General features: G+C 39.1%; 1 protein-coding gene across 7 annotated transcripts in view; it reads left to right on the top strand.

The window, feature by feature from the left end:
* Positions 1-24353, top strand: part of LOC131045166 (probable E3 ubiquitin-protein ligase RHB1A) — a 61811-nt gene extending 37458 nt beyond the window's left edge. For 5 of the 7 annotated variants that reach the window (XM_057978700.2, XM_057978697.2, XM_057978699.2 and 2 more), the window contains one exon: positions 23944-24100. In XM_057978700.2, coding sequence (XP_057834683.1) covers positions 23944-23960 — 17 coding nt within the window. In that variant the 3' untranslated portion in view covers positions 23961-24100. Of the gene's footprint in view, positions 1-23943 lie in introns of all 7 variants that reach the window. The other 2 variants (XM_057978698.2, XM_057978696.2) reach the window with 1 other exon arrangement.
* The last annotated feature ends 2799 nt before the right edge of the window (positions 24354-27152 follow it).

Here is a 27152-nt window from a genome sequence, read left to right as displayed (position 1 = left end):
TTTTTATGACCGTGTCTAACACAGAATAAAGTCACCAACGGTCACCTTATCCTCTCTTTATCAAGATTAGTCCGTATGCTAGGATTACTTAAAGTTCAAACGGCTAATTTCCAAGGTTCCTTCAGTGCGTGGACTTGACTCAGTTGTTTGATGGGTTTGCCGATAACCCAAGGGGCCTTACGTATGTTGAAGAAAACTTATGCAAGCTCAAAGATTTCTGTACGGATGATTTGCAGTGAAAGCTCTAATTTTGAATATTTTGGATTTCGAATTATGCGGAAAGTAAATAGGAGTAGGGTAGAGAAAAACTAGGCTAAGGCTAACTTAATACTAAGAACAGGAGATGGGATTATTTATGCAAAATCAAACCACTCTTCGTTTTGCCAGCAGAGCACAACTACATGAAGGCGATGCAATCTTCAAAGGGTGCGTGGAGGCTTTTCAGATCATCAATATAGACCATCGGATCGAACAATCTTTACTGACAACCGAAGTTAAACACATACACATCAATAGGCTCAGGCTAACTTTGCATGGCGTACAACAATCAGTTGCACACCAAAAGTGTTGTCCTCATTTTTGTTTCCCAAAAATGAAGGACCACTACATGAAATTTTTATGAAAAAAATGAAAATTTTTACTCTATGGCACGCTTCTCGAGGCAAAATTTCGATTAATCCTTGGACTGGCTTAATCCTCGGTCCATCCTCGAACTACTTTTCGAATTTCGTCAAATTTTGGGTTCGTTTGCTATGTCTTTTCTTCAATTTCAGGTTTTAAAACCCCGACTGCAAGTGGAGAATTTTCTTCAAACTGCAAGTTTTAATGATATTCATTGTTTTGGTCTTTGTAGGGGAATTTTTGGCTTATTACATGTGCACTTTTATTTAAAAGATGTTACTTGTAATTTGTTTTAAATTTCTCCTTTGTTGCTTTATCTTTTTTTTATTGTTTTTGGTCTTGTTTAGTTAAAATAGGGATTTTTTGGCTAGATTATAAGTAAACTTGTAGTTTGGTCTAAAAACCCCTACTTTAATGGTTTTTGCATGTAATAGGGATTTTAAATCCCTATTACATATGTGCAAGCAAGTATAACTTGTTGTAGGGATTTTATTTCCCTTTTACAAGTAATTAAAACTTGCATTTCTCTCAAAAAAACCCGATTTTGCCTTGCAAGTGCATTTTTGACTATTTTAAACTCGTAGTTTGTTCCAAAAAACCCGAATTTGCTTTGTTAGTGAAAAAGTGAAAAATTAAACTTGCAATTTGTCTAAAAAATCCCGATTTTGACTAAATATGAGGAAAAAGTGAAATTAGAACTTGTCATTTGTTCTAAAAAACCTGATTTTCACATATTTGTGCATTTCGAACTTGTTCTTCTCCTCCAAAAACCTGATTTTCTGTTGGAAGCAAAATTGTTGAAGATTTCAATCGATTTTTGTGGAGGAATTCTAGGAAGGAGAGGCGTTTTGGTTTCTACCCTACTCTTGTGCGTTTGAAATCACTTGTCACGCCATTTGGAGGTTGCATTTACTGGTTTTTTGCTTCAAATCAGCAACCACGTTTTTCCAAAATGCCACATTTTGGGGGATTAAAACTTCATCAAACTGCATTCTCCTAAATTGATTTGAACTCTCCTACCTAGGCGTGGAGATTGGAGTTTTATTTGTGCCATTTTATTTGCTTTTGCTGCCACGTTTTTTTTCTTTCATATAAGACGTTTTTCTAAAAATGTGGCAAGGGTTTGGCATCTCGGTTTGTCTTTATTTATTGGCGTGTCTTCTCCATTCCAAAGATTGTTGCATTTTTGGAGAAGCATTTTCAGTTTGAAGAAAGGTATGTTCTCTTTCCTTTCTTTCCTTCATTTTATTTTCTCGTTTTCTTAGTTTTCTTTCTTAGTTGCATTTTTGGAAATATGTTGTTCTTCCCCCAAAAATCGGTTTTTGTGAGAGAAATCTTCCCCTTGGTATGCAACTTTTGAATTGCATTGTTCTTCCCATATTTCCCTCTTTACTTGTATTTGGGATTTTTAATCCCGATTACAAGTTAGCTGGAAATTCTTGTTCTTCCCTTACGGTTAAGGAATTTAACCATTTTCGGTCAAAATTCCAAGTTGAAAAGTTTGAAATACCCCTTCCTTTCAAATTTGGGTTTTAAAAACCGGATTACATGTTGAAGAGTTCTTCCCATTTTCATGAAAATGACATTCCCGGATTTTCCCATTTCTATCCATTCATTTTTCCCATATCCATACTTACCATTTCCGTCATTTTCCGCAAATCAAATTCTCATTTTCCATTCATTTCTCCATTTGCAAATTTACAAGTGTACTTGCATTTGCGTTTTAAAACCCCGATTGCATGTATGTTCTTTCCAACTTGCATACTTGCAAAAATTCCCCCAAGATCTGAAAATGGTCAAAGTCAAGATTTTCCCATTTCCATATATTTCCCCTCTTCCTCTCACAAAATCGTGAAGTTCAAGAATCGAAGTTTTTCCCATTTGAAGAAGGAAGAATGATATTTGCAGCTAACTATGATGTTGCCTTAACTCTTTTGAGTCTTCATCACAGTATTCCAGGTTCACAATCAATGTCAAATTTGCCAACATCCCCAGCTCCAAAGAAGATGAAATACAAATATGACAAGTATCCGAATGAGGTAGCACCTTCCCAAGTTTCTTCTCCTTTGGATCGCATTGGAGACACGGAAATAGGGCACGTTGACATGTCAGAATTCATCAAGAGGGTAAAAGATCCACAGGATAATAACTTGCAACATTTGTTGGACAGCCATATCCACCATGCATCATCTTTCCCGGTGGCTGCCCTAGAACCTGAGTTCGTTCTTGCTTGCACCCATCATTTTGACAAAGAGTATCAAAAATGATGATGGCGAAGCTATAATCCGTCTAGATGCAGATACGATCGAGAAGGTCTTCAGAATACCTCCTGCACCTGTTTATATGGAAATCTCCAAAGAAAGTGCAGTGGAGTATTATGTGAAGAGGGAAAAAGATTGCAAGCGACACATCAATAGGTGGATCCAAGAGCCAAGATCCTCCTTCTCAAGGCGGGCAAAGTTGTACCACTGCGATTTTAAATGGGAGATAGGAGACACCATAACTCTTCTCAGGAGGATGATGGGCCTTGAGCATTCCAATGTCTTTGAGCCATGGATGTACGAGTTCATCATATTCATAAGGCAGTCTCATCACATTTCATGGAGAGAAGTCATCAGCGATGCCTTGTGCGAACAACTTGCAACAATTCCTACCACCATGTCCTTCTTCATGAATTCATATTTGGTATATTTGGCAGCATCACTTAGACATTTTCCAGGTCTTTCTACCAAGGGCGATTGCTCACTTATACCAGTTTGGGAGTATTATGACCAGTTGCCATTGAAACCCAGCAGATTGCATTTCAAAAGAGTCAAAGATGCATTCTTCGGGTATTTCATGTGTCAGTTTGATAGAAATCTCAGGAACAAGAGAGTATCAGATGAGGCATGGGATAAGGTGTGCGAGTATGGATGTTTGTTTCTGCAGTTTCCCACCTTCACCTATATGAGGATCGGATGCTATGGTGGTCAGCCATATATGCTTCCCAGATATCCAACTAGTAAGATCATTCTTATGGAGTTGGGAAGACAGATCATGGCTGTCCACACTTTTCAGTTTGCTAGACACAAGGTTGGAATGGAGATCTCTACCACAAACCCATTGAAAATTGGCCGGTATTCCCTTGTCACATCTGTGAAGGCTAAGACCATGGAGAGTGAATTGCATGAAATCAAGCTCAAAAGGTTTAAACCTAGAGCTGATTTTGATTATAGGGGTATGAAGGAGAAGATCAAGAAATTCTTTGTGCATGTGCATCGCATTGAGGACGTCTGGGTAGATTTCCGCACAGAAGCCGAAATTCTGAAGATGGATTAACTGTTGAGCAAATTGTTGATTTGAACTTGGTGGATATCCCACAAGGGATGATTGATGATGGGCACATACTTGATCCTGAATACATTTCACGAAGGGTTGAGGAAGCTCCACTTCCTTTGATCCAATGGTCGCACAAAGAGTGCATATCCATCCTTGAGAGATTTCAGCCTATCTTGGCCAACACCAACGCATGGCTGAAAAGTAATGCTGTTAGACATATAAAAATCAAGGTTGGTAAAGAAGATGATTCTACGGGGCCTCTTGGACGTAAGTCTGAGATTCAGGTTGACAACAAGGAGGGTGCATCATCTTCGGGCACAAGGATCAAGTTGCGAGTCAGTCGTGTAGTAGTGTTTCCTCTTGAGGAGATGACAGTTCGTGGGAAGGACAAAACACGATTCCATGTTCAGATGATCGATTTGGATAATCCAGAAGAGGGGCAACAATCTGATGATGCTCCCAAGTCTTCAGTTTCAAACTCGCCTCATGAGATCATTCCTCCAGTTTCCATTGAGACACCTCTTTCTCCTCCTGATTTGCTTGTGGATGAGTCTTCTCAGAATGCTATTCCCATTTCAGCATACGAGCCATCTCCTGATCCTCAACAAGAGTGTGTGTTGGAAGTTCCCGAGGATATTCCTACTTGTATCCAGTTATCAGAAATTGATACTTCCACTTCTGGTTTTGAAGAATTCATGAGGCAATCTTCATACCCATTGGTAACTGGGCAAACCGTGGTCGCTGTCCAAACAGATATTCCTCCCAGGATGACAACGGTGATTCAAACAGAAACTGTTTCTCCTTTGCCTACGGCTGCTACTGGAGGGGAGTTGATGACTTTGCCTCCATGGCTTAGTTCTTTTACCCCGAAAAGGAAGAAGCAAGAAATCTCACCTGATGCCTTTGATTACCAACAATTGAAACAATCCAGATCCAAAGTTGCTAAGAAGGCCAAGACTATCTCCAGAGTAATTGTTGACAGCAACAAGATGAAGGTAGCTGAAATTGTGGAACCTATTGCAGATAAGCCACTTGAAGAAATGTCAGCTGCCGATTATAAGGTTACAAGGATAGAGTTGGGAAAACAGACGCATGAGGTCATTAAACATGATGCTCAGTTTTTTGTTGCTTCATTGGTGCAAATGTGTGATGAGCTTCTAGCAAAGAAAGACAAGCTAGAAGAGGAAAACTGACAACTTATGGCAGCCATTCATAAAATTACAAAACCTGCTGCTGAAGGGAGTAACTCCATAGGTTCTTCTGGTTCCCAAGAATCAATTCGTGGAGTGGAAAGGGGTGCTCAAAAGGTACAAGCATTGGATTCCTAGGTTGATCAGCTTTATGATCTATGTGCACAGGTAATGAAAGACATTTTTCAGATAATGTCTAAGTTAGAGGCCATTGAGGAGAAACTGGATCAGACTTCGAATACTTTCAAAAAGAATCTGGAAAGTGTTGAAGAAAGTTTGACAATCTGGCGTACCATATGCCCCAACAACAGTTGAATGTTCTACAGGAGCATGTCATCATCTCTTCCAGGGTCATGTACTTGGAATTTGAAGAACTCCTGGAAAACAAGACCCTTGTTCTTAAATCCCTCATTGAGGAGATCGGTGATGCAAAGAGATTTCGTGGTGAAGTTTTCCGAGATATTGTCTCACATTGTGAAAGGGCCTTTTGCAACATAGTAAGTCAGGATGGAGAGCTGATTCCAGAAGAAGAAGTTCTTGCTGATTTACAAATGAGGATTTATAATGAATGGAGCAAACAATTCTCGGCCGCTTCAATTCAGACATTGATGAAACACCAAGCCTTTCTGCATGAAATCCAGTCTATCCTGGATAAAAACAATTCTACGCTCCTCCAGTGTTACGACACTATTGTGAAGACCATGGTTGTTGTCAAGAACACCCATGAACCAAATCCCGAGGAACTACAAACGAGCATCCAAAAATTTCAAGGATTTGTGTCTTCACAAAATGCAACTTAAGTGTTTTTCAACACTTAGGTGAATTTTTCCTCTTTTGTAATCCTTAGTTGTAATTTTGTTTTGACAAGTTACATGTAAAAGTATTTTTTGTAAAATGCAAGTTACACATTACTTGCACTTTTGTAATTACATGTAAGGCAACTACAAGTTGTGTTCGATTAGGATTGTAGTTGGAATAAGTCTTGGTGGTTGAGAGAATCTCTCAAGTTTGTTAGGATCCTCCCACCTTTTTCTAAAGGCTCCTCTTCTATAAATACTTGAGGGGTCTATTGTAATATTTATCTTTTTGGAAAGCAAGCAAAAACTCTGCCAAATTTACAGAAAGAAGTCTTTGAGCTTATGTATGTGAATTGAAAGTTTTTGAAGAATAATAAAGAAGGATTACTCAAGTTTTGAGTCTTTTTATTTCTTCCATGCAAAGTGTTTCTAAAAGGAGCTTAGTCTAATCTGATTTGAAGTCTTTGAGCTGCAAGTAGAGAAGATTAATTAAAATAGGAAAATCTCTAGAAGGAGCAACAAGTCTTTGAGCTCGTGTCTATTCTTGAGGAAAAATTATTGTTTGATAAGAAATAGCAACAAGTCTTTGAGCTTGCATTAGTTCTTGTCTTTGTGTTGAAAGAATAGATTATTCCAGTCTTTGAGCTGTTGTCTTTTATTCGTTGTAAAATTTAGTATAGAAAAGGGTAGATATGACTTCACATAATCAAGTCTTTGGGCTTGATATTGCTCTCCCGTCCCGGAGGAAGTGATGGAAGTCTTTGCGCTTTCAGGAAACTTCATTTTCTTTCTCTCATTTAACTTGAAAGTGGTTACTACTGTTCATATTCAATCGCTATCCTTTTCTATGAAGAGAAAATGATATAGTCTTTCTTGAAAAAAGAAGAAAGATTGCTGTCCCATCCTATTTTATTTTCAAAGTTGTAGTTAGATAGGGGGAGCCTTCCTTTAATTAGGAGAGTTTTTACTCGTGTGCTGTGGTTGAAACCACAATTTTGTATATTTCCCCAAGTGTACAAAATTTTCAACCAACAAAAAGTATGAGCTTGGATTCTGCAACAAGTTCTCCTATCAAATCCAGTTCTTCTAACAACATATAAACAAATCTAATCTAATCGAAGAGAGCAAGACCATGCAGATTGCCAAAGTAGAACGAGAATACACCGTCAAATTGAACAATGCATTAAGTTGACTAGTTCACAATCCTGATGCAACAATCTCAGACAAAATAATCTCTCTCCCTTTACAAATGAGGGGGTCACCCCCTTATATAGGCCTCAGCCCATGCAAACCCTAATTAGGGTTAACCCTAGAAGATTCCCACTCAAGGTGCAACAAGGTGGGAATCGGCAATTAATAACCCATTATGCCAATATACAATTTATTCAAAGAGCCTAAAATAGCGCCCATTAACACATTAAATGTGTCCCATGATGTTGATTATGCTCAGAATATAACTGACACCTTCATAAATGCCCATCATTCTTCTAGTGACGGCAACATGCATGGAGAATTTGTCATAAAACCATAATGAGAAGGCGACTTGCAAGAAGATTCCTTATCTGATGGTGACATGCATTGACTGGACCCATGCCTAGTCAAAATTCCTTCAGCAATAAGTATGTCACTACTATTCAGCCAAAAGACTTTCGTCCAAAAATGGACGACCATTATCCCGTTCATTTATGGCGTACGCAATGAATCTGCCAACGACAACTTCCAGTTCTCCGATGGAGACACTTGGCACATTTTCAATGTTAAACTCCATCAAGGCAATTTCTTCCTTGCTCTTGGAAAAGAAGCTTTCCCACGCTGCCATGACTTCCTGCGTCTTCTTCATTATACCAGAGAATGAAGAAACATTTGCAAAATGTTCCTTAGGGAATGAACCTACGAAGAAGAAATCGTGCAACTGAGATTTCAGGGAGTTCACCGTTATTCCTCTGTCATTGAGTTCCTTGCAAACAATGATTCTATTGCTCTAAGGATTGTTAGTTTATTGTAACTTAGTGAGGAAAATAAATAAGGATTTAAATCCTTATAGGGCTGGGCCCTTCTTCTTAATGTAATGTGGAGACTCAGCTGGGCCCTTCTTCTAGATGTAACGTGGAGACTCAGCTGGGTCCTATTCCCATGTAACGTGTAGATTAAGTAATTGATGTCTATAGGGCTGGGTCCTATTCCCATGTAACGTGTAGATTAAGCAATTGATGCCTATAGGGCTGGGCCCAAATGTAATGTGTGGGCAAGCAATAGGGCTGGGTCCAAAAGGTAACGTGGCACATATTGCAAGTTATGTAGGCCCCAAATTGGGCGCCGCTAAAGTGCAAAGTAGAATATGTAAAATTAAGAGAATTGGTTAAGGCCGACTTAGAAGACTTAAACATGAATCTTGTATATAAACAAGATTCATTCTACACAATAGACATATATATTATTCATTGCTAGCCTTATGTGAATCAGCCTTAAAAAAAGGCAGTGAACTATCCTCTTGTGTCAGCGATTCAGTCCTAGGAACAACGAACTATCTTCCTGTGTCAGCGATTCATTCCTAGGAACAACGAATTGTCTCAGTGGCAGCGAATCATATCCACAGTCAGCAAATTCACTCCTATGCTCTGTGAATGATCTGCATGACAGCAAACAACAAATCTCGATAGTGCAGATAAGTCTATCAAGCTATTCCTTGTGCCCTAGTTTGGAATCTTCAGTCTGCTGTTCCTATTTATATGTTGCTTCAAGTGCAGTAAGCAAAGTTGTATGCTGATATTGTCTAATATAAACTTGGATCTTGTTGCTGGGTTTTTCACCTAAGAGGGAGGTTTTCCCAGGGTAAACTTGTATTGTGTGCCCTTTCTATTTGTGTGCTTTGATTCTTGTGACTGCATTATTATTTCCTGCTCATTATTGTTAATCTGATCACGAAAATCAACAAGGATGTCCTCTTGTACCCCTCTGATAGACTCCTTCTAGGTGACAGAGTCAACGCTGAATTTGTCAAAGGTGTTCTTTCCTGAGTAGATGGTGTAGAACCATCGGGGAAAGTCATAAGCTTCATTTTCTTGGATCGCTTTTCTGTCCACCAGAGTTTGCCTTGGAGTCTTCGTCAGAGTCTTGAGTCGCGAAATGGTTAAGTCCTGGTAAATGTCCACATCCTCCCATAATCCTTCTGCTGTCTCCAATTTGTTTAGGAGGGCTATGAACTTCGAATGAAGCTGAGCTAGATCCTCAATGAATTTTCCTACCTCAGCATAAACGTCTTCTACCCATTCTCAGGAATTTTGCACCATTGCCCTAATAAGCTCTGCATCATGAACCAGTTCCTTGGGAAGGGAGGAAGGAGGAGTGAATGATGGACTTGCCTCCTTGAGAGGTCTTTTGAAACTCCTGATGTATTGGCACAGGACTCTATTTTCTTCCCTCAGCCGCTTACATTTCGCCTTTGATTTCAACAATTTCTCCCTCAAGGCTAAAGAAGATTCTTCAAAGTCTCCCATTACCTGACCTGTGGAAGCATGGCCAAGATCAATTTGCCTGATGACGTAATCCTCTTGCCTGATCTAACTTCTATCTTAATCCATTGTAGGCTCAGCAATGTGCAAGGTCCGGGATCTAGATTCTTCCCCGACAACCTTGGAAAATTTTCGGGGGGGCTTCTTTTCCGTCAACTGATCCATCCTCTTCAATAATTTTTCCAACTCCTCAGCAGGATTGGTTTCTCCGTCTGCTTCATTCCCCAACCTGCCTATCAACAAGTCTGGAGCAGGGATGGAATGGCTATGATCCTCTACATGCTCCTGTTCCTGAGATTCTTCCTCCATTTCACCAAGGATAGCCTCCACGAAGCTGTCCTGGCGAGCTTCTTCCTGGTGCGGGGGACTTTCTTGCCTTTGACTTCTCGGTTGACGGTGTCCTTGTGAAGTGGACCTGTGGAATGTGGAAACATCTCTACTTCTCGCATGCTTGAGGAACTAATTGGTGAATGCTCCCTTTCTGTCCTTGCTCTCTTTTGTGGAGGTTCTTCTTGCTGGGCTTCCTGTTGGATATCCTTCTTCTTTGTTGTCCTTGGCCTCTTTGGGGCATTTTTCCCTTTGTCCATCCGAGGTTCCCTTCCTGTCTGAACTTGTGAAGAGATTTCAGTTGCCTCACTATGGGAATCCAGACTTCCCATTAGCTAGCATGTTAGATGGACTTTTTCTTCCACCAACTTTCTTATCTGCCTGTCAATCCAATGCTTAGTGAATTTCAGCACTGGTCTAGCCAAGATATTCAAATCATCCATCTCGGGTACTGACCAATCCAACAATTGAATAGGTTGATCCTTTACTTTCTCGAATTCAGGTTGTATCATATCTGCATCCACCTGATCTAGCACCTGATAAATTTCACTTATCTTGATGGTGTCGAGGGGCAATTTGAAATGCATTCTCTTCTGGACCTCAAGGTCATCCTCGACACTTGCCCAGTAATCCTCCAAGTGAAACTTGTGGATGAATTTGATGCCAGCAACCTTCCTAATTTGGCTGTAAGGATCATATTGGGCCCTGGATGTATGAAATGGCAGGTGATAGAATGCCAATTCCCTTGTTGCACTTTCAGCGGCTTCCAGGCCTGGGCATATTTCCATGAAGTCACCCAGAACAACTGGAAATTCAATTGATTGCTTCTTCTTCTGCAACTGATCATAGGCCGTTAACTGCCTCATGAGCTCTAGCAATACAAGCTTGTCTGATGGATATTTGGGCAACTTGTATGACTGGAAGGAGAATCTTTGCGTCTTGATGTAGGTGAATTTAGGGAATTGCAAGAACGTAGCTCCATACCTCCGGACCAAGGCACTTGCTTGCGGTGACATCCTTACGTGCAACTTCTTTTGCATGTGCCGCGTCAAGTACATGGTGAAGGTGTCATTCGCCAACCTGTAAGAATTAATATTGTGGAGATGCGGCTGGGGATAACATTCATGTACTTTTAACTGAGCTGGTCCGCAACCCATGATTCCTCTTGCTGGCAGCCCATCGAATCCTCCTCTTCGTGCAAGCATATAGAACAGGTAGGAGCTCATAAAAAAGGACTGGGATCTTTTCTCTTTTAGGTTCTTCAACTGTTCATGCATGTAGTGACTGATCAATCTAGCCCAGTCGATCAACGTATTTGAATTCATGATCTCGCCTATGTAGAAGAACATCCAGGCCTCCAAGTTCACAGAATGTGGGCATCCCATTACTCTGCTTAGCATTTTTATCAAGTCTACATACTCCTGCTTGAACTCAAAGATGGTGAGAGTTTTGGGCATCTTGGAAACATGCACTCTAGGCTTTAGCAACCACTGTTTATTAATGAAATCAGCACACCTGGCAGGACCTGCTTCATATATTGCCTGAGCTCCGTTGCTGATCCTGTACGTCATGGAATAATGTGAAGGAATTCCGAAAGCCTCACCAATTGACCCTGGAGTCAATGTTGCTAGTAGCTTGCCATCTGGCGTTGAGATTGTTTTTCGCTCCTGATTATAATGTGTTGCACATTCCAAGACCAAGTCTGAGCATTGAATAGCGGGAGGAAAACCAGCTGCCGCAACTATTCCACTTTTCACAATTTTGATAGCTGTCGGCGATGGATTGTGCCCTGCTGTTCCGAACATTTGGATCTTGAATGCAGCCAAGTTGAATGTGCCCAGGTTAGTGTCGCTGATTTCATCCCATCTTGAATTCAACCGAGAATGAGGAAGAAAACCTTTCATTTCCACCTTGATCAATGCCTGCCTGGAGACAGTGGCTGCCTTGCTTGATTCTGCCATCCTGGAAGCACCTTGGAAATGATAAAAACAGAGACCAAGTATGATTATTCTTCACTTCTCCACTTCTTCTTTCCCAAATCTTGCACGTGAGAAATGAAATGCCTTTCCAAACTTATATAGAATTTTTAAGAGGCATTAATTTAGCAATTGCATTCATGATGCGTCATACTTCCCCCAATCACTACGCCATGCAAAGGCAACTTCCCATGCGAATGAGTTCAAATTTAGAACTTTCCTTAAATGCTCCAAGTCATGCATCATACTTGGAAGATTCTCTTTGCTAACTCGTTGATTTTCATTTTTTCCAATTTTGGAGCGAATTCGAAGGATTCTCTCGGGATTTGCTTGATTCCATTCTAACTTATCGTCTCCTGCTTTTGAAGGAATTTCCATGTCTCTTTTCAACATCCCTATTTTTTAGGGATCCTCCTAAAATTTAGGAGTCAGGTTCATTGGATGGAGAATTTCACCCCATTTCCAAATCTATAAAATTTTCCACACTCCATCGATATTCGGTTTCTAAAAATAGCAAACTCAAAAATTTGCTCGAGGGGAATTTTGCTTTTTGTTCCTCCTTGACTCCTTGGATTCCACGCCTTCTGCAAAATTTCAACTTTTAGTTTGGGCGTTGAATTCACTGTGCCTTGGAATTTTTTCATTTTTTACACTTTCCATGGGTATACCATTTTGGCGCCCAACTACATACTTGGGCAGAATTTTCACTCTGTGGAGGAATCATGAAGTTTATCCATCCATCCTTGCCTAACCCATTTTGGCGCCCAACTGCATCCTTGGTGGAATTTTCACTATGCCATGGATTCATAGTATTTTTCCATCTTTGCGATTTTGGAATGACTTCCTAAACCTTGGTGAATTTCCGAGCTTTCCATTCTAGGCATAGGCTTCTAGCACTTGATCAATTTCTGGCTCTCTGTTTGCTATCTGACTTTCCGGAATTAGAAATGTTTGCGAACGTCTGATCCTTGTCGCCTTGTCCGACTGACCTTGCCAGTACTGACTTTCCAAAAATAGAAACCTTCAAAGTGTTAGCGTTAGACCTCTAGACAGGGTGCAGGAATGTCTTACTATAAATAGAAACTTACTAAAAATATAAATTACTAAAAATAGTAAGTTTGATTTGTTGGCAGAATGACGACATTCAGGGAACCGGAAAAATCTCAAATTTTACTGGGAGGTTCCTTGAAGGGTCCTGATTCCAGTCGTATGTTCAGTTTTCCCAAAACCCTAACAGGAACCCCTAAAATCTAGGACGAAGGGCAAAAACCCTAAAAAGGGACAAAACAGGCCCTAGACTTTATAGAATTCGCTCCACAGAGAAGCAAATCAACTCTAACTGACCCCCGAACATTCGCAAAGCGGAGATATTGAAGAGATTGCCACCAAAACACACAAAAAAACAAGACCAAACGACCAAAAGGGGCTAAAAGATAGGGGGTCCCTATCTAGGATGGGGTGATGTGTGATTAGGTCACAATAGGAATTAACCAAGAAATTGAACTGACAAATGTAATGAAAGACGACAATAAAGTACTTTCCTTTCGAGGGAAAAACTGAATCTGAAATGTAATGCTTGAAACCACAATGTTTACCTTGATGAAGTTTTGTTTGTCTTCACACAAAGCTTTTAGAAGTTTCATGTAGTATGTCTTCATAAAACACTGATCATGAATGCCATCTTTAATGCTTGAACTTGACTTCACTTTTGCTTCAATTTCCGGATGAATGACTGATTGTTTGCTCACTTGAATATGCTAGTGTGTAATTGAGATCTTGATTTCTGTTCCTTAGATTGAAATTATACTTGTCTACTCAAAAATTCAATTAAATTTCCGGAGTAGGCCGACATGGGATCCAAATTCTTGCTCATTAGTGATGACCATTATGAGGCTTCAATTTGGGGCCCAATTAAGAGGCCCAAGGCATGGTATGCCCTGGTCCTGGAAATCAGGACTCCAAGATTGGGGGGAGAGTTGGGAAGATGGTGAAATTGCAGGATAGATGGGTGGTGTGAGCAGAATCAACATTGCAATTAGGCCTTGGAAACCGAAATGCCAAAGTGAGGCCTAAGTGAGGACAAAATTGTAGGGAAGTACAATATAGGACGCTACAGTAGAATAGCATTCTAAATAGAAATTTGCAACATTGTCAGTTTTGTATTCGCTTTCATTCATAAATCATTTGAATCCATTCAAATATGTTGTCCCTTGTGTGCCCATGGGTCTTTGATTAGTGGCATTAGAGCAAATAATTTCTTGTTATATACTGGTGGCATTGTGTTTCTCATCTTAATCCTTATCTACAGTTTGCTTGCCCACTTATAGAAGATCTTGGTATGGGAAGTTTGTTTTTGGAACTTGTGATCCCACATCATATCTTTTTCCATGATCTTAGTAAGTGGTAGATAAACTGACAATAGAGATGCTGACTTCACAAATGTTTGAAAAGATGATAGAGAATGCTCTGTAGCGACTAGAACATTATGCACAAGAAAAAGCAGGGATCATTGATCACTTCACCTAACTCCTACTACATTTTCAATTGTTTTCTGACCCATCAATTTCACCAAGTATACCTTATGGAGGCCAAACACCATGTAACATACAATGAATATGGATATCCCTATTTTTAAGGATAAAATAGATGTGGATGCTCTAGATAATTGTCTCAACCTTATCTACTCTTACTATTCAATTGATCAATTCGTTGATCAAGAAAAAGATTACTTTTGCACATTTGAGAGTTTCCTTGCCTATTGAAAAATGGTGGAATAGCTTGCTGCATCACTCATAAGGATGGACATTAAACATGCAGATATGTGGAGCAGTTCTGACGAAGCATTGAAAGAAATCTGTTACCTTGTTGGAAATTATGATGGTGGGTAGATTAATTATCCCTAAATTTTGCAAGGTCAAAACCTATCTACTTAAGAATATACTACTATATTTCATAATTTAACTTACTGATTTGAACATCCAAGAGTCATACAAAATTTTTTATTTTTCAGAGTAGCTTTCATGGACTAGCAAATGAATCAAAGACTGTGAGCCAGACACTATTGTAGTAATTGTTGTGTCATCTAATTCAAGTCTAGAAGAAGCAAAAAGACTGCCCCATTCTAAATTTGGGTCAACGGACAACCTATACATGTTGTTGATAGTTGTAGTGAAAAGAACTTGATTTCTTTGAAAATGGTTTGAGGATTGAGCCTACAAATGATGCCTCATCCACAATCATACGCTGTTTAATTGTTTAGCTCAGGTTTTGAGAAGTGTCACTCATTACTCATTAGTGTTCCCTGGAATACAAAATGTCAAAATCTAAACCTCTTCAGATGCAGTCCTCTGTGATGCAACACCCTTGAAGTAATTTGATTTACTTTTGGTTACCAACTACAATCACATCTGATTGGGATTATGAGATTCTTGAGCCATTTTTTAAAATCTCTTTTTTCAGTGATGGACACTAAAGCTAATCTACCTTATTCTAGCTCCATATTAATAGAAAAAATAAAAATGGTAAATAGGATGCTCATGCATCTCCTTTTGATTTATGAGTCCAGGAGCATAACATTTGGGATGAAAACTCATCTCTCATTCAACATAGTTACAACAGAGATGTTCACAAGTCTACTCACCATAGTCCCTCTCTTTTCTGGTTTGCTTTTGTTCCAAACATTTGGCACCCAAGTTGTAGATTATCCACTGGTTTGCTTGTGTTTCCAACCTTTGGTACCCACAGTTGTAGCTTATCCATTGCCACCATGTACAACAGTGATTCCTTTAGTGCAAAATGTTTGAAAAAGCTACTAAATTCATGGAGTATGAATACATTTAGCATATTCAACAGTAGGTGCAAACAATTCTGTAGAAGTTCTGTGCCGAATATAAGCAGTCCCATGATCAGCATTGGGTGCCACACACAATTTAGATCGGTGATTAAATAGGCCCTTGATTGTGTGAGCAAAGACTCGTAGAACCTTACTGCAAGATATACCCTCATTGGTATGGCCCAGGTCCCATAGACATAAAGCATGGCTTCATTTGCATAAGGAAAGACTTAGAGGACCTTATTGAAAGATTCATCCTCCTTGATATGTTACATACACCATCACTAAGAATGTTGAAGATAGTGCATTGAATCTTTGAGCTTATCTTGGTTTTCGTCATTGGTATAACCTAGGTCTCATGCACATACAGCATGGCTTCATTTGTGTAAGGAAAGACTTATAGGATCTTATTGAAAGATTCATCCTCCTCGATATGGCCCATACACCATCACTTAGAAAATTGTAGATAATGCTTTCAAGTTAAATATTTTAGCCTATCTTGGTTTGCGTCAAATTCTCAATGCTAAACCGTTGCAGCATTACTGCCCACCTTTGTCAGACACACCACATGATATAGAACTTAAGTTAGCTGGGACCAATTTTGATTCCAATACCCCTTCTGAAATGAATGAAGTAATTGATGTTAGGGTTAAATATGCCAAAAATCAAGTGATTCCTTGTAAAGTATCAAGCTCAATTTGCAAACAAATTTCCACATCTTCTGTAACTTGCCACAATGGGGGCTGTTGCTTTTCAAGGGCTACTGATCTTGGAGGATCTGTGAATTTAGTTGACTTAAGGTGCAATGGCATTACTCTTTGTCTAATGTTGTCTTCACCATGAACTTCAGGACCCTCCAATAACATGTGGATGTACTACAAAGTCCTAATTACGCTTCACTCATTTGGCACAACTTTGATAGTGTCAGCCTTGCTCTGCAATGTTTCTAGACAACAACAAAACAGGGGATATGAGTTGATGGAAGGCGATCCATCGTGTTTCTAGTAATTTGCCTAGATGTTCCTTAGTATTCCATTTTTGTATATTAAATGTGACGACTTTTCTTTGAAGTAAGTCAATAGACAGGTCTATAGATACTATAAACATAAGATACTATAGATATAAGATACTATACTATAGATATAATATGATCTCAGATTTTGATGGAACTCTTGTATAATTCAGTCAATTTATAGATATAATATGGTGTCTTCTCTGAAACATAAATTTGGAGATTGGTGCAATGTCGTTTCGAGTCGCCCTGTGGGCTAGGGTTTCTTCTTCCCCTGGTTGAGAGGCCCGAAGTTGGGCGTTTGTGGTGAAGGGTGGTAGGTTTCGATCCCGACTGGGTGTGGAGTCAACATGAGGATCTGCGGCGGCTCGAAACCTAGTTCGATTTGATGCTTGGAATGATGGGGTTCGTCAGGGTTTAGGTTTTCACTCCTGCTCTCGGCCCACTCCAGAGAATGCTAGGTGGGTGGGGGGAAGCGATAGGAGTGCATTGGTTCAGAGGGATTACCGTCAACCGTCGGGAGGTGCGTCTCATGGCATGGGTAACTGTTGTGACGTATTCACACATCGCCCCATTGCAAATGGGGACCCCTACTTTTTGCTTTTTGGGGTTTGTTTTTCTAGGTTTTTAGGGTTTTGTCTCTTACCCTTTGCATTTTGAGTGTCGCCGGGGGGATCACTAGGATGGCAGGCTCTACTTGAACCAAGGGGAGTCAGTAGGTGCTCTAGGTTAGGGTTTCTTTGAAAGTCTTCCTTAGGCCAAGTTTTGCTCTTGTTGCTAATTGTTTCTTGTTTGAGTTTGAGGAGGTCAATGAAGCTTGGTGAGTGAATATCATCTTTGAAGGTCTGAGTTAGGTCAAATTGGTGAGTGATGAAGTCTGGAATGTCATCCTGATTTTCAAATGTCCTGAAATTTGGCTAAGTTTGGAATGTTACCCTGATCCTGAAATTTGACTGTCTGGAAAATTGAAGAATCCTCCAAAAACTAGATTTTGCATTATAACTCCTAGAGGTCCGAAACCACTCTCAAACATCCTGACAGTATATATGGAATATAACTTAAAGTATAAGTATCTTTCTCCATAAGACATTTTACTTTGACCCAAACTTAGAACTAACTCATTCCCAGGCATTATTGAGGGCAAAACACTTGTTTGGATGAAGAAATGTGAGAAATGAAGTCAAGATTTGAGCCTAAATGTGAATTTCGCTCCTGACCCTTCCAAAGGGTCCAAAGCAAAATTCTCCCTATACACTATTTTCTCCCTTGTTTGGGCTAACATCCTTGTTCCTTGGACATGGTGAAGGTGGATTGATATGTTCTTGCCTTGGGAGGTGATTGAAGGCATTAAAAGATGAAGATTTTGTCTAAAGGATGAATTTCGCTTCTGACCCTTCTAAAGGGTCTAGAGCGAAATTCTTTATAAACCTCATTTGCTCCCTTGCTTAGGCTACAAACCTTGTTCCTTGGGTGGAGAGTGATGTATTTTTGCCTTCCAGAGAAGATTGGAGTTGAAGAGATGAAGAGTCAAGCCTAGAGTAGGAATTTCGCTCCTGACCCTTCCAAAGGGTCCAAAGTGAAATTTCCCAAAACCTCTCTTTTCTCTCAATTTTATGCCAAGACAAGTGTGGGTCAGGATGAATTGAGATTGGGGATATCCTTAGGCATGTCTTTGAGTTGCTAGTGATCAATAAATATGAAGGAATTGAGCAAAAATTAGGATTTCGCTCTTGACCCTTCCAAAGGGTCCAGAGCGAAATTCCTAAGATCACCTATTTCCCTTGCAAAAAAAGTCAAACTTTTGGTTTTTATGGCCTAGGGAGGAATGGAGTAGCGTTTCTTTGACCTTTGAGGTAAATTGAAGCAGTGAAATGAAGGAATGAGCCCAAGAACAAGGATTTCGCTCCTAACCCTTCCAAAGGGTCCAGAGCGAAAATCCTAAAACCTATTCTATCCTCTAAAATTTGTGTCAAGTCAAGCCTAGACAAAGGTGAGAGAGGTTGGGAGATGCCCCTAGGATTGCCCTGGAATGGGTTCTGGCCATCAAAAATGAAGATTTTAGGCTAGGACAAGGATTTTGCTCCTGACCCTTCCAAAGGGTCCAGGGCGAAATCCTAAATAGGTCCTGTCCCTGGCCATGATTCTTAGCGAAATTCTCCTTTCTAGCCATTTTGAGGGTCAAACAAGTTTTGTCATGTTGAGAGAGGGATCCACAAATGAAAGTCCAGGTATGAAAAGTGAAAAGAGTAGACTTAGGTGAAGGAAAAAAAGCAAGTAAAGAATTTCGCTCTTGACCCTTCCAAAGCGTCCAGAGCGAAATTCTCAAATTTCATCTAATTTGCTCATGATGAAGGTCAAGAGATGGATTCTCAGGCCTTGGTGGAGAGAAGACTAGTGTATGCTTGCCTTGGAAGACATTTTGGAGCGGAGAAGTGATAGAACTTGAGCCTAAACAAGAATTTCGCTCCTGACCCTTCTAGAGGGTCCAGAGCGAAATTTGTAAGTGGTCTAATATTTTGCCTAGGTCCTTGAGCAAAACCTATTCCTTGGCAATTTTGGAGGTGAATGACTTGATCTTGGTGAAGTAATGATGAAATAAGGTCTGATTGAGCAACTTTGTCAAAATTCGCTCTTGACCCTTCCTAAGGGTCCAGAGCAAAATTTTTATAGGGCCTGTCCCTAGAGAGGATATTGAACAAAATTCCATTTTGATGTCTTCTCATTAATAATTTAAGGAGGAAAATGCTATGTTGAAATGAATATGTCATATGTGCTTAATCATCCTTTGGTTTACTTTGCAGATAAAAGAAGATCAAGCCTGCACAAGGACTACCTATTCCAGTTCATCATCATCAAGGACATTCCTAAGGCATAAAGGTGGACTCAAGGTGTTTTGAAGCGTTGGAAGACTACAAGTGTTCAAGAAGTTGCCAGCCATCTCCAAAACCTTATTTTCGCCACACTAAGGAACCACAAGATGACAAAGAAAGGCTTTGCCAGCACTTCAAGGCGAGATATGCTACCGGAGCAAGAAGACTTGACAATAAGGAAACCTCATCAAGCATGGGAGTAAAGGAAGTACATCATTTATCACGTCAGAGACAGAGGAGGATCAACCAAGTCACAAGCGTTAGACAAGGTGGCATCCCAGTCATCATTCCTCCGGTCGGATTGGTCCACCTCAGCATGACCAGATTCAAGGTATCTAATTTATCAGAGGCGGCACAAACTTCGGTGTACCTACCCCTACTTCCTATTGGTCCTCACTCCTGCAGTGTAATTCTCATTGGCTAAGGAAGTTTGTTATAATTAGGGTTTCTATCTTGTAATCCTAGCCATTGATTCTAAGACAATCAGAGCCGTCTGTTTGTAAAGGGTTCTCTATATAAAGCCCTGGCTCCTCATTTGTAAAGGTTAATAGTTAATAGTTAGCTAATAGTTAATAGTCAGAGAGTAGGAAATAGTTAGAGTAGAGTAGAAAGAGAAGGCAAAGATTGTTGCCAAAGACTTGCAAACTTCATTGAAGAAATGGTGAATTCTATGGATCGATTCAACAATTTGCATGGTTTCTATACTTCTCAAATTTGATTTCATGTTATCAGGTGAATGGAAGAAATTTGTATGACCAACGGTGAAATTCATATATCCATACTACTAGCGGTTTGTTGATTGCAGACTTGCCTTGCGTAGTCAACTGGAATCATTCAGCTTAAGCTTAACTTCAATTATCGCTTCTTCATTGATATGCATCACCTTGACGGTGTCCATGCTTGTAGCGGTGATCTAAACATCATAAAGCTTTCCTCAGAAGATCGCACTAATCTTGTGGAGATGATCCTAGGATGTCAAAGCAAGACTTAGTTAGAATTTCATTAAAGGTAATTCATTGCTCTTACATTCTTAGTGTTAGAAATAGATCCCGTTCCAACCCTTATCCTTTTTTCCTTTTTTCAAAATCAAGGGCTGGTGAAATTCCATGTTCCAGTAATATCCAAAGCAAATCAGACGTTCAGGTTGTCGAAAGTAAGTCCCGTTGTGATTCTAGCAAAATCACATCGTACCGCAAAGAGCTTATCCACACGTAGAGAACCTACATATCAGAACCTTGGAGTTACTCCGACTGATCCTACGGCGAGATCTTCAGTAGTCAGGAAACTTTATTCAAGAGAGGATAAGATACCTCTGGGTATTTTATTTTGTGTTTGGTCGTGTATAAAAGACACATTGCTGCTACGACTTTGGTTCCCACGGCCAAATCCGCTTCTGTTATTCTGTCGGAGGAGGTTGAGAAGGAAGTTGAGCATAATGAAGTGTTTTTTTCAGAGTTAGGGCTTATTGAGCACTTTATAGGCAGATGGCCGAGTCTTGGTGAGTTGCACAAATGGATCTCAGTTAATTGGGAACCCTTGGTGGAGGATTATGTGCAGATTTACCCACATGCTCGTGGCTTTTTCGTTGTGGTTTTCCAAAGTGTGGCAGACAGAAACAAAGTCCTTGGCGGTGGTCATTGGAGTTGGGAGGACAAACACATGTTGATACTGAAACTATGGCATCCGACTTTCAACCCTGAATCGGAATCCTCTTTGGATCAAACTTCCAAACCTTCCAATGCAGTATTGGTTTGACTCCTGTTTTGAAGCGGTTGGGAACTCCTTAGGTACGTTTTGAATGGCGAATGATTACTCTTTAAATCTGTTGCATACTACTTTTGCTCGTTTGTTGGTTGTGGTGGATGTTTCCATGGGCCTCCCTTCTGAAATTTCTATTATATCCTCCAAAGGGAGCTGGCTTCAGTCTGTGGATTATGAAGGGATTCCTTTCAGATGTAGGAGATGTTTTAAGACTGGGCGTAATGTTGATTCTTGCACTAGGCTTAGAGTGAAGCGTACAATGTCTTGGTGGAAAGAGGTTACTCCACAATTTTATACGGTGGATAAGGTGGTAGGAGATCTGTCCCCCCCCAAATTGTGGGGAATCTTTCCAGTGATAAGGGTTTGGACCCAACTAATAATTTGCAAAGGGCAGTCGAAGGTTTGGGTTGTGCAAAACATGGAGGTTCTCATTTGGGTGGCAGCTCTACACAGGCTGGTTGTGCATCCGATCAGAAGATGGAGGGTGAAGCGTGTTTGAACAGAAGATGGAGGGTGGGTCTGGTTATCAAGGAGATCGTGTTGTACGTTTTAGGGATGGGCACCATGCTATTCAGAAAGTGGATTATGCTGGGGTCCATAATCTGAAGTTACTGAAGAATGCTCAAGCGGATGTATGGATTGAAGTGAAACAGAAGAAAGGTAAGAAGGGTTTGGTTGGGAGTGTCTGTATTACCCCTCCGCTGGAGGGTGGAGGTGTTCCTGAGGAGGTGGCTCCCTATTTGTAGCCACCACTGGTTCGAGCCAGTTTCAATCCCGGATCTATTAATAAAATAATCTTATTACCGACCAAAAACAAAAAATATGGTGTCTTCTCTCTCTTAAATCTTTCTTTGGTTAGTCAACAGACAGGTAACAAGATACTATGCTAAGTATCGTTTGACATAGTTCTGATCCCTCAGATTTATATATAACTCTTGCATAATGCAGTTTTTCCATTCATAAATATTCTGGCATTCGCTCCCATATATAGAACATTTGAATATGCTTGTGTTGTACCTTGGGCACCCTTGGACCTAGGATCAACTATGTGACTTTTGAGTTATCCATTGTTCAATGTTTTGTTGTTTGTGCTTTCCGCTTTGGGTGAATATAGAATTCTCCCATGGTCAACAGTTGTCTTCAGTATATTGCCAAATTTATAACTACACAAACATGTCATCAGTAGCTCTATACTATCAAGATTCAAAACCACCTATTGTAAGCTAAGGTCACATTTGATAATCGATGTTCAAGCATTTGTACCTTTTTTGGGTTAAATAACCCTTCATTTTCCACAAACAACTGTTGAACATCTTGAGTAGCTAGATGAGATTGAAGAAATAATCAAGGTATAGAAAGAGACTAGCACAATGAGGAAAACATTTTGGAAGAACGGGACAACAGAAAGTGCAAGCAAAAATATTTTTCATTTGCTTTGAAATGGTCTCTTAAGAACCCAAGGTATCTCAACCTCTGAGCACTAGAGGAGGGCCAAACAAAGCTCTTTTGCTAGCTCGGCTTACCAAAATATAACTGAAATATCATTGCAAGGTACTTAGGGGGTGTAAAGCATTATAGATGATTATGATTATTCTGAATGTAGTTCGTTGGCTGTGATGATCCTGAGGTGCTTCCTTGTAACCTGCTTTCTATTGCACATATCTTTAATTTACCAAAGATATTGTTGGGTTTTAGAATTTGAAATTAGGAAAACAAAGCATAGCAGAAATTATAACCGTGCGAGCAAGCAAATGAGAGAAATTCGAATGGCAGTGTAATGTGAATGTTTTATATGCGTAGGCACCATCTTGAGAAGACAATTAGGTCAATCATTGCATTTTGGTTTCTGAGGTATGAAATTAGTCATTTCAAGGCTGAGTTTGCATCTTTGGCTCGTGGAAACTGTTAGGATAGGGAAGATATGTTCTCAGCATACGGGCAAATTTCAAATGCTGTAAGTATGGTTTGCTGAGATTACGAAACCTTGATACTCTAAATTATGAGGCTAATGCAAAGCTTTATGCAAGCTGGGAAATTCAGAGATAGTTTTAGACATTCACACACCTTCATTTCACATAATTGAAAGCCTTAATGGAAATAATCCGAAATATTAATGGGGCATGCTTTGAAGGAAGCATGATGGGACCAATTTTCTTGTATGAAGTGTGTATTTAGTTATTGTATGAAATCCAACTTTCTTTTCATTTGATTGGATGGGTATTTTAGGCTGATATTGTTAAGGGCTTAACTCTTTAAGACCAATTTAAACCTTTTTGAAGTTAATTTCAAATTCTTTGCTGTTATGCAAATTTGCTGATCAATGGTTGATTGCGAGCATCATATGAAAATAAACCGTGTATTTTGTAATGCAGCCCAGGAAAGCCGAATAAAATAACATGAGGTTGTTTTCAGCCAATTTTAACACTGAAAAGATAATCTGTAGACTTGGTCAACTGATTCTATTTTCTAACTCTTGCATTGGTTATGAATCATGATATGTGGAATTTATCATAGTTGTCTAATGTTCTTTTTCTTTTCATGCCTATCAAATGCTAATCATCTACTTAGCCTGATTCATTGCTTATAGGAATTATCATTGAGTCAGATATGTGATACAAACGAGAATCTTAATTAGGGGCAGGAATATGCTTGGCTTGTAGCATGGGATGATTTGCATGCTATTCTAGTTTATTGGTCTTTATTGTCTACTGGCTTAAAATTTTGCAGGAAATGATATTCAATGAAAAACCTCTTGACATCTGATTCTTTGGGCACGTTTTAAGGCCTTTTAAAGTAAATTTCCCTATTCAAATGTACATGCATTATACAACGATGCTGGGATGTTATCAAGCTGCGGCAGGATGCGTTCCAAGTTATTCTTTTATAACCAACGGAAGTTTATGTGATGGCTAAGGCGGCAAGACATTTTTCTTGTTGCAACTATTATGTGACAGGTTCCAGTTTCCTCACCAGAAACTCATTCTCCTTTGTCCGTAAGTGTATACAACATTGAGTCGAGATTATTCTGTATCTTGTAATTAGACAGATCATATTGATCTTGAATGATTCCTGTGTAATGTAAAATAATGTTCTTGCAATTTGTATTTTTATATCTGATTATAAGACTTTTAACTGCATCTTTGCTTTGGGGAGTGAGTAGAGAATTTTTTTAAATTTAAACAGGGAATTTTTTTAACATAATACAATTCAAACATAATCAGCCTTATGTGTTAACTAATTTTAACCCTCTTGCACGGCAGACATAGATTATTTAGATTACAACAAACTTTTTTTAGATTGAATTGTGTAGTGAATGGTTTTCCAAAATGATAGGCAACAAGCTATCGAAATACATGTAGTATCTGAACAGTCTGTGCTGATAAAGCTGATCACATTTGATCATATTTTAGCAGAAACTTCATTTTGTCCATTGTCTTCATAATGAGCATAAAACAAGTACAAGACTCTAAATCACAATTCACAACACTACTGCAAAGTGCAAACCCTTGACATGAGAATTTTCTAATATGACGGTGTCTAAATACAACACTCTGAAGGATATTGCACAAAGGAAAACTAATTCATGCTTCCATTAAATCCAAAGTGACAGTGGATGTAGCATGATTGTTCTTATTGTTGAAGAAGCGTTTGGAAGAATGTTCCACTTTTTACTAAGTAGTCACAAAGATTATCTAATCAGAAAACCCTTGCTCAGAAATGCAAGCCTGATTATCCGTTTTCTTTGTAAGAAAAATGTCTTCCTTCGTTGGTTTGAACAAATTTTATGTAAGAAAAACTTCTCCCTCCGCTTTGCGTGCCACACCCCACATTTTTTCCCCTTGTTTTTATTGTTATTTAAATAATAAATAATAAATAATAAATAATAAATAATAAATAATAAATAATTATTTATAAGTGTGGTTTCTGCGGGAACATTTAGTTGTCCCAAGGGCATTCCGTAACTGTCTATCCAAAATTTGGATCACTGGGGCATTTCCTCAAATTTCAAGGCATTTAGTGGATGTTCCGCTAAATTTTGGATTGATGAGGACGGACAAGGACACCGAAGAAAATAATAACCTGCAAAACTTTGCTGAAGTTTGCTTATAATTTTAAAGATGCAAAGGGTTTGCAAATAAAACTTTCAATTAAAGATGGGGTTTGCAAATAAAACTTTCAATTATCTTGATTAGATGTCTGTTGTGTCCACAATATATAGTGGGGTATAGGGGAGAGGATCTAGTAGTTGAGGGCATTCCAATAATAGTTATAGCACTTGTTGATTTCATGTTCAATATTGTCCAGTATTTTTGATAATATTGTACTACTAGTTATGACTTTAAAGTTGTTAGCGTTGATGATGACTACCCATAATTGAATGAAATGTATTCCTTAGATCTAAAAAGCAACAAATCATGTCACGTCACATCAACGCACCAAAAAAACATGACTTAATGCACAAGTATTAATGCAAGAAGACTCTTCTTACTCCCAACTTAAACACACAGAAAAATGCAATAGAGAACACAAAGAGAAAAATGTAAAAGAGAACACAAAAAGAAAAATGCAGAAGAGACTATGTATCTCATTTAATTAAACACACAAAGAACAAAACAAAAGAGACTGAAAAATGCAAAAGAGACTATGTATCTCATTTAATTAAACACACAAAGAACAAAACGAAAGAGACTGTATCCCATTCAATTGGAGACTAAAGATTAAAACGATTTTATTTCGAAATCAGTTTTTATACACACATTTCAAAACTGCAACATAGTTTTGAATTGACTTGGAACAAATTACAATTCAATGACAAACTTCTAATCATTAGTTTCAAGTTGCCTGTAATATTGTTGTTCATATTCTGTCAATACAATCTCCACATAGCTAAGGGTATTTCCCTTCTTCACGCACACAAACCTTGTGCTTTGCTTTCCTAAATCTCTTCTCACTTAGTGCAACCTACTCTTTCTTTTGACTTACTAAAGTTTCTTTCTTTTCCCGTCTTTGTGAGAACTAGCTATCCACGTACTTGTGCCTTCTCTACCCTTACACATTTAGACCCATTGTTTTTATTTCATTGTGCATTGGCATTTCTTTCACTTCACACACTCATCTCCTCTTAGTGTCTACTTTTCACCTCCTTTTCCTTGCACCCACTCATGTAGCACTACAAGCAAAACTCATCAAAATTCTTTTTGTTCTCTTATGCAACTTTGCCATGCTATCTTCCCTCTTCATTTCTCACACTTCTATCTTTTCCTTTTTCTTTCACCGTTTCACATTGATCCAAATTATAGATTCGGATGACAATATCTAAGTGAGAACCTGCGGTATTGTGGATTTGCTTACACGAACAAGGTAAACATAGAATTGAAGCAAGCCAAAAAGTAGTCCATTCTATTAAAAAAAATCCAACATATAACAATTCATGAGATTCCAAGAGTCACCAAAACCCCCTTGAGAATTGAAACTCAACAGTCATATTTGTTTATTACATAATAAAATAAAAAACTACGAAATTTTCAAACAAAAACATATGAAAATATTTTTTTCGATATTTCAAAATTGTTTTTGATCATTACTTCCCCCTTGAAAAGCAATGGGCTCCATTGCATCATGGAGGATAGTCGGGTGAAAAAGAATAACTACCACCTGGAGAATACTTTACTAGAATCGTTCAACAATACTTTGGAGAAGATGGGGAAAACGAAGCTGAAGCTACTCCCGAGTAAGCCGCTTTCCTTGTTGAGCAATCTGACCTGCTCAAACCACTTTGTATAGATAAATCTACTGTTGCTTCATGCTTTTCACCATGGTGTCCACAATCCGATCACATTGCAATGGAGAAGCTGCAACTAGATTCAATTCTGTAGTGGAAATTGTTTCTGCCACTGCAACATCCAGTGGTGGGGGGAAATATGGCTTCAAGAGTT

This window comes from Cryptomeria japonica, chromosome 8 (genome assembly GCF_030272615.1).
Source record: "Cryptomeria japonica chromosome 8, Sugi_1.0, whole genome shotgun sequence".
Lineage (NCBI taxonomy): Eukaryota > Viridiplantae > Streptophyta > Pinopsida > Cupressales > Cupressaceae > Cryptomeria > Cryptomeria japonica.
Note: the sequence above shows the minus strand (reverse complement) of the source record. Positions and strands in the feature narration are given on the sequence as shown.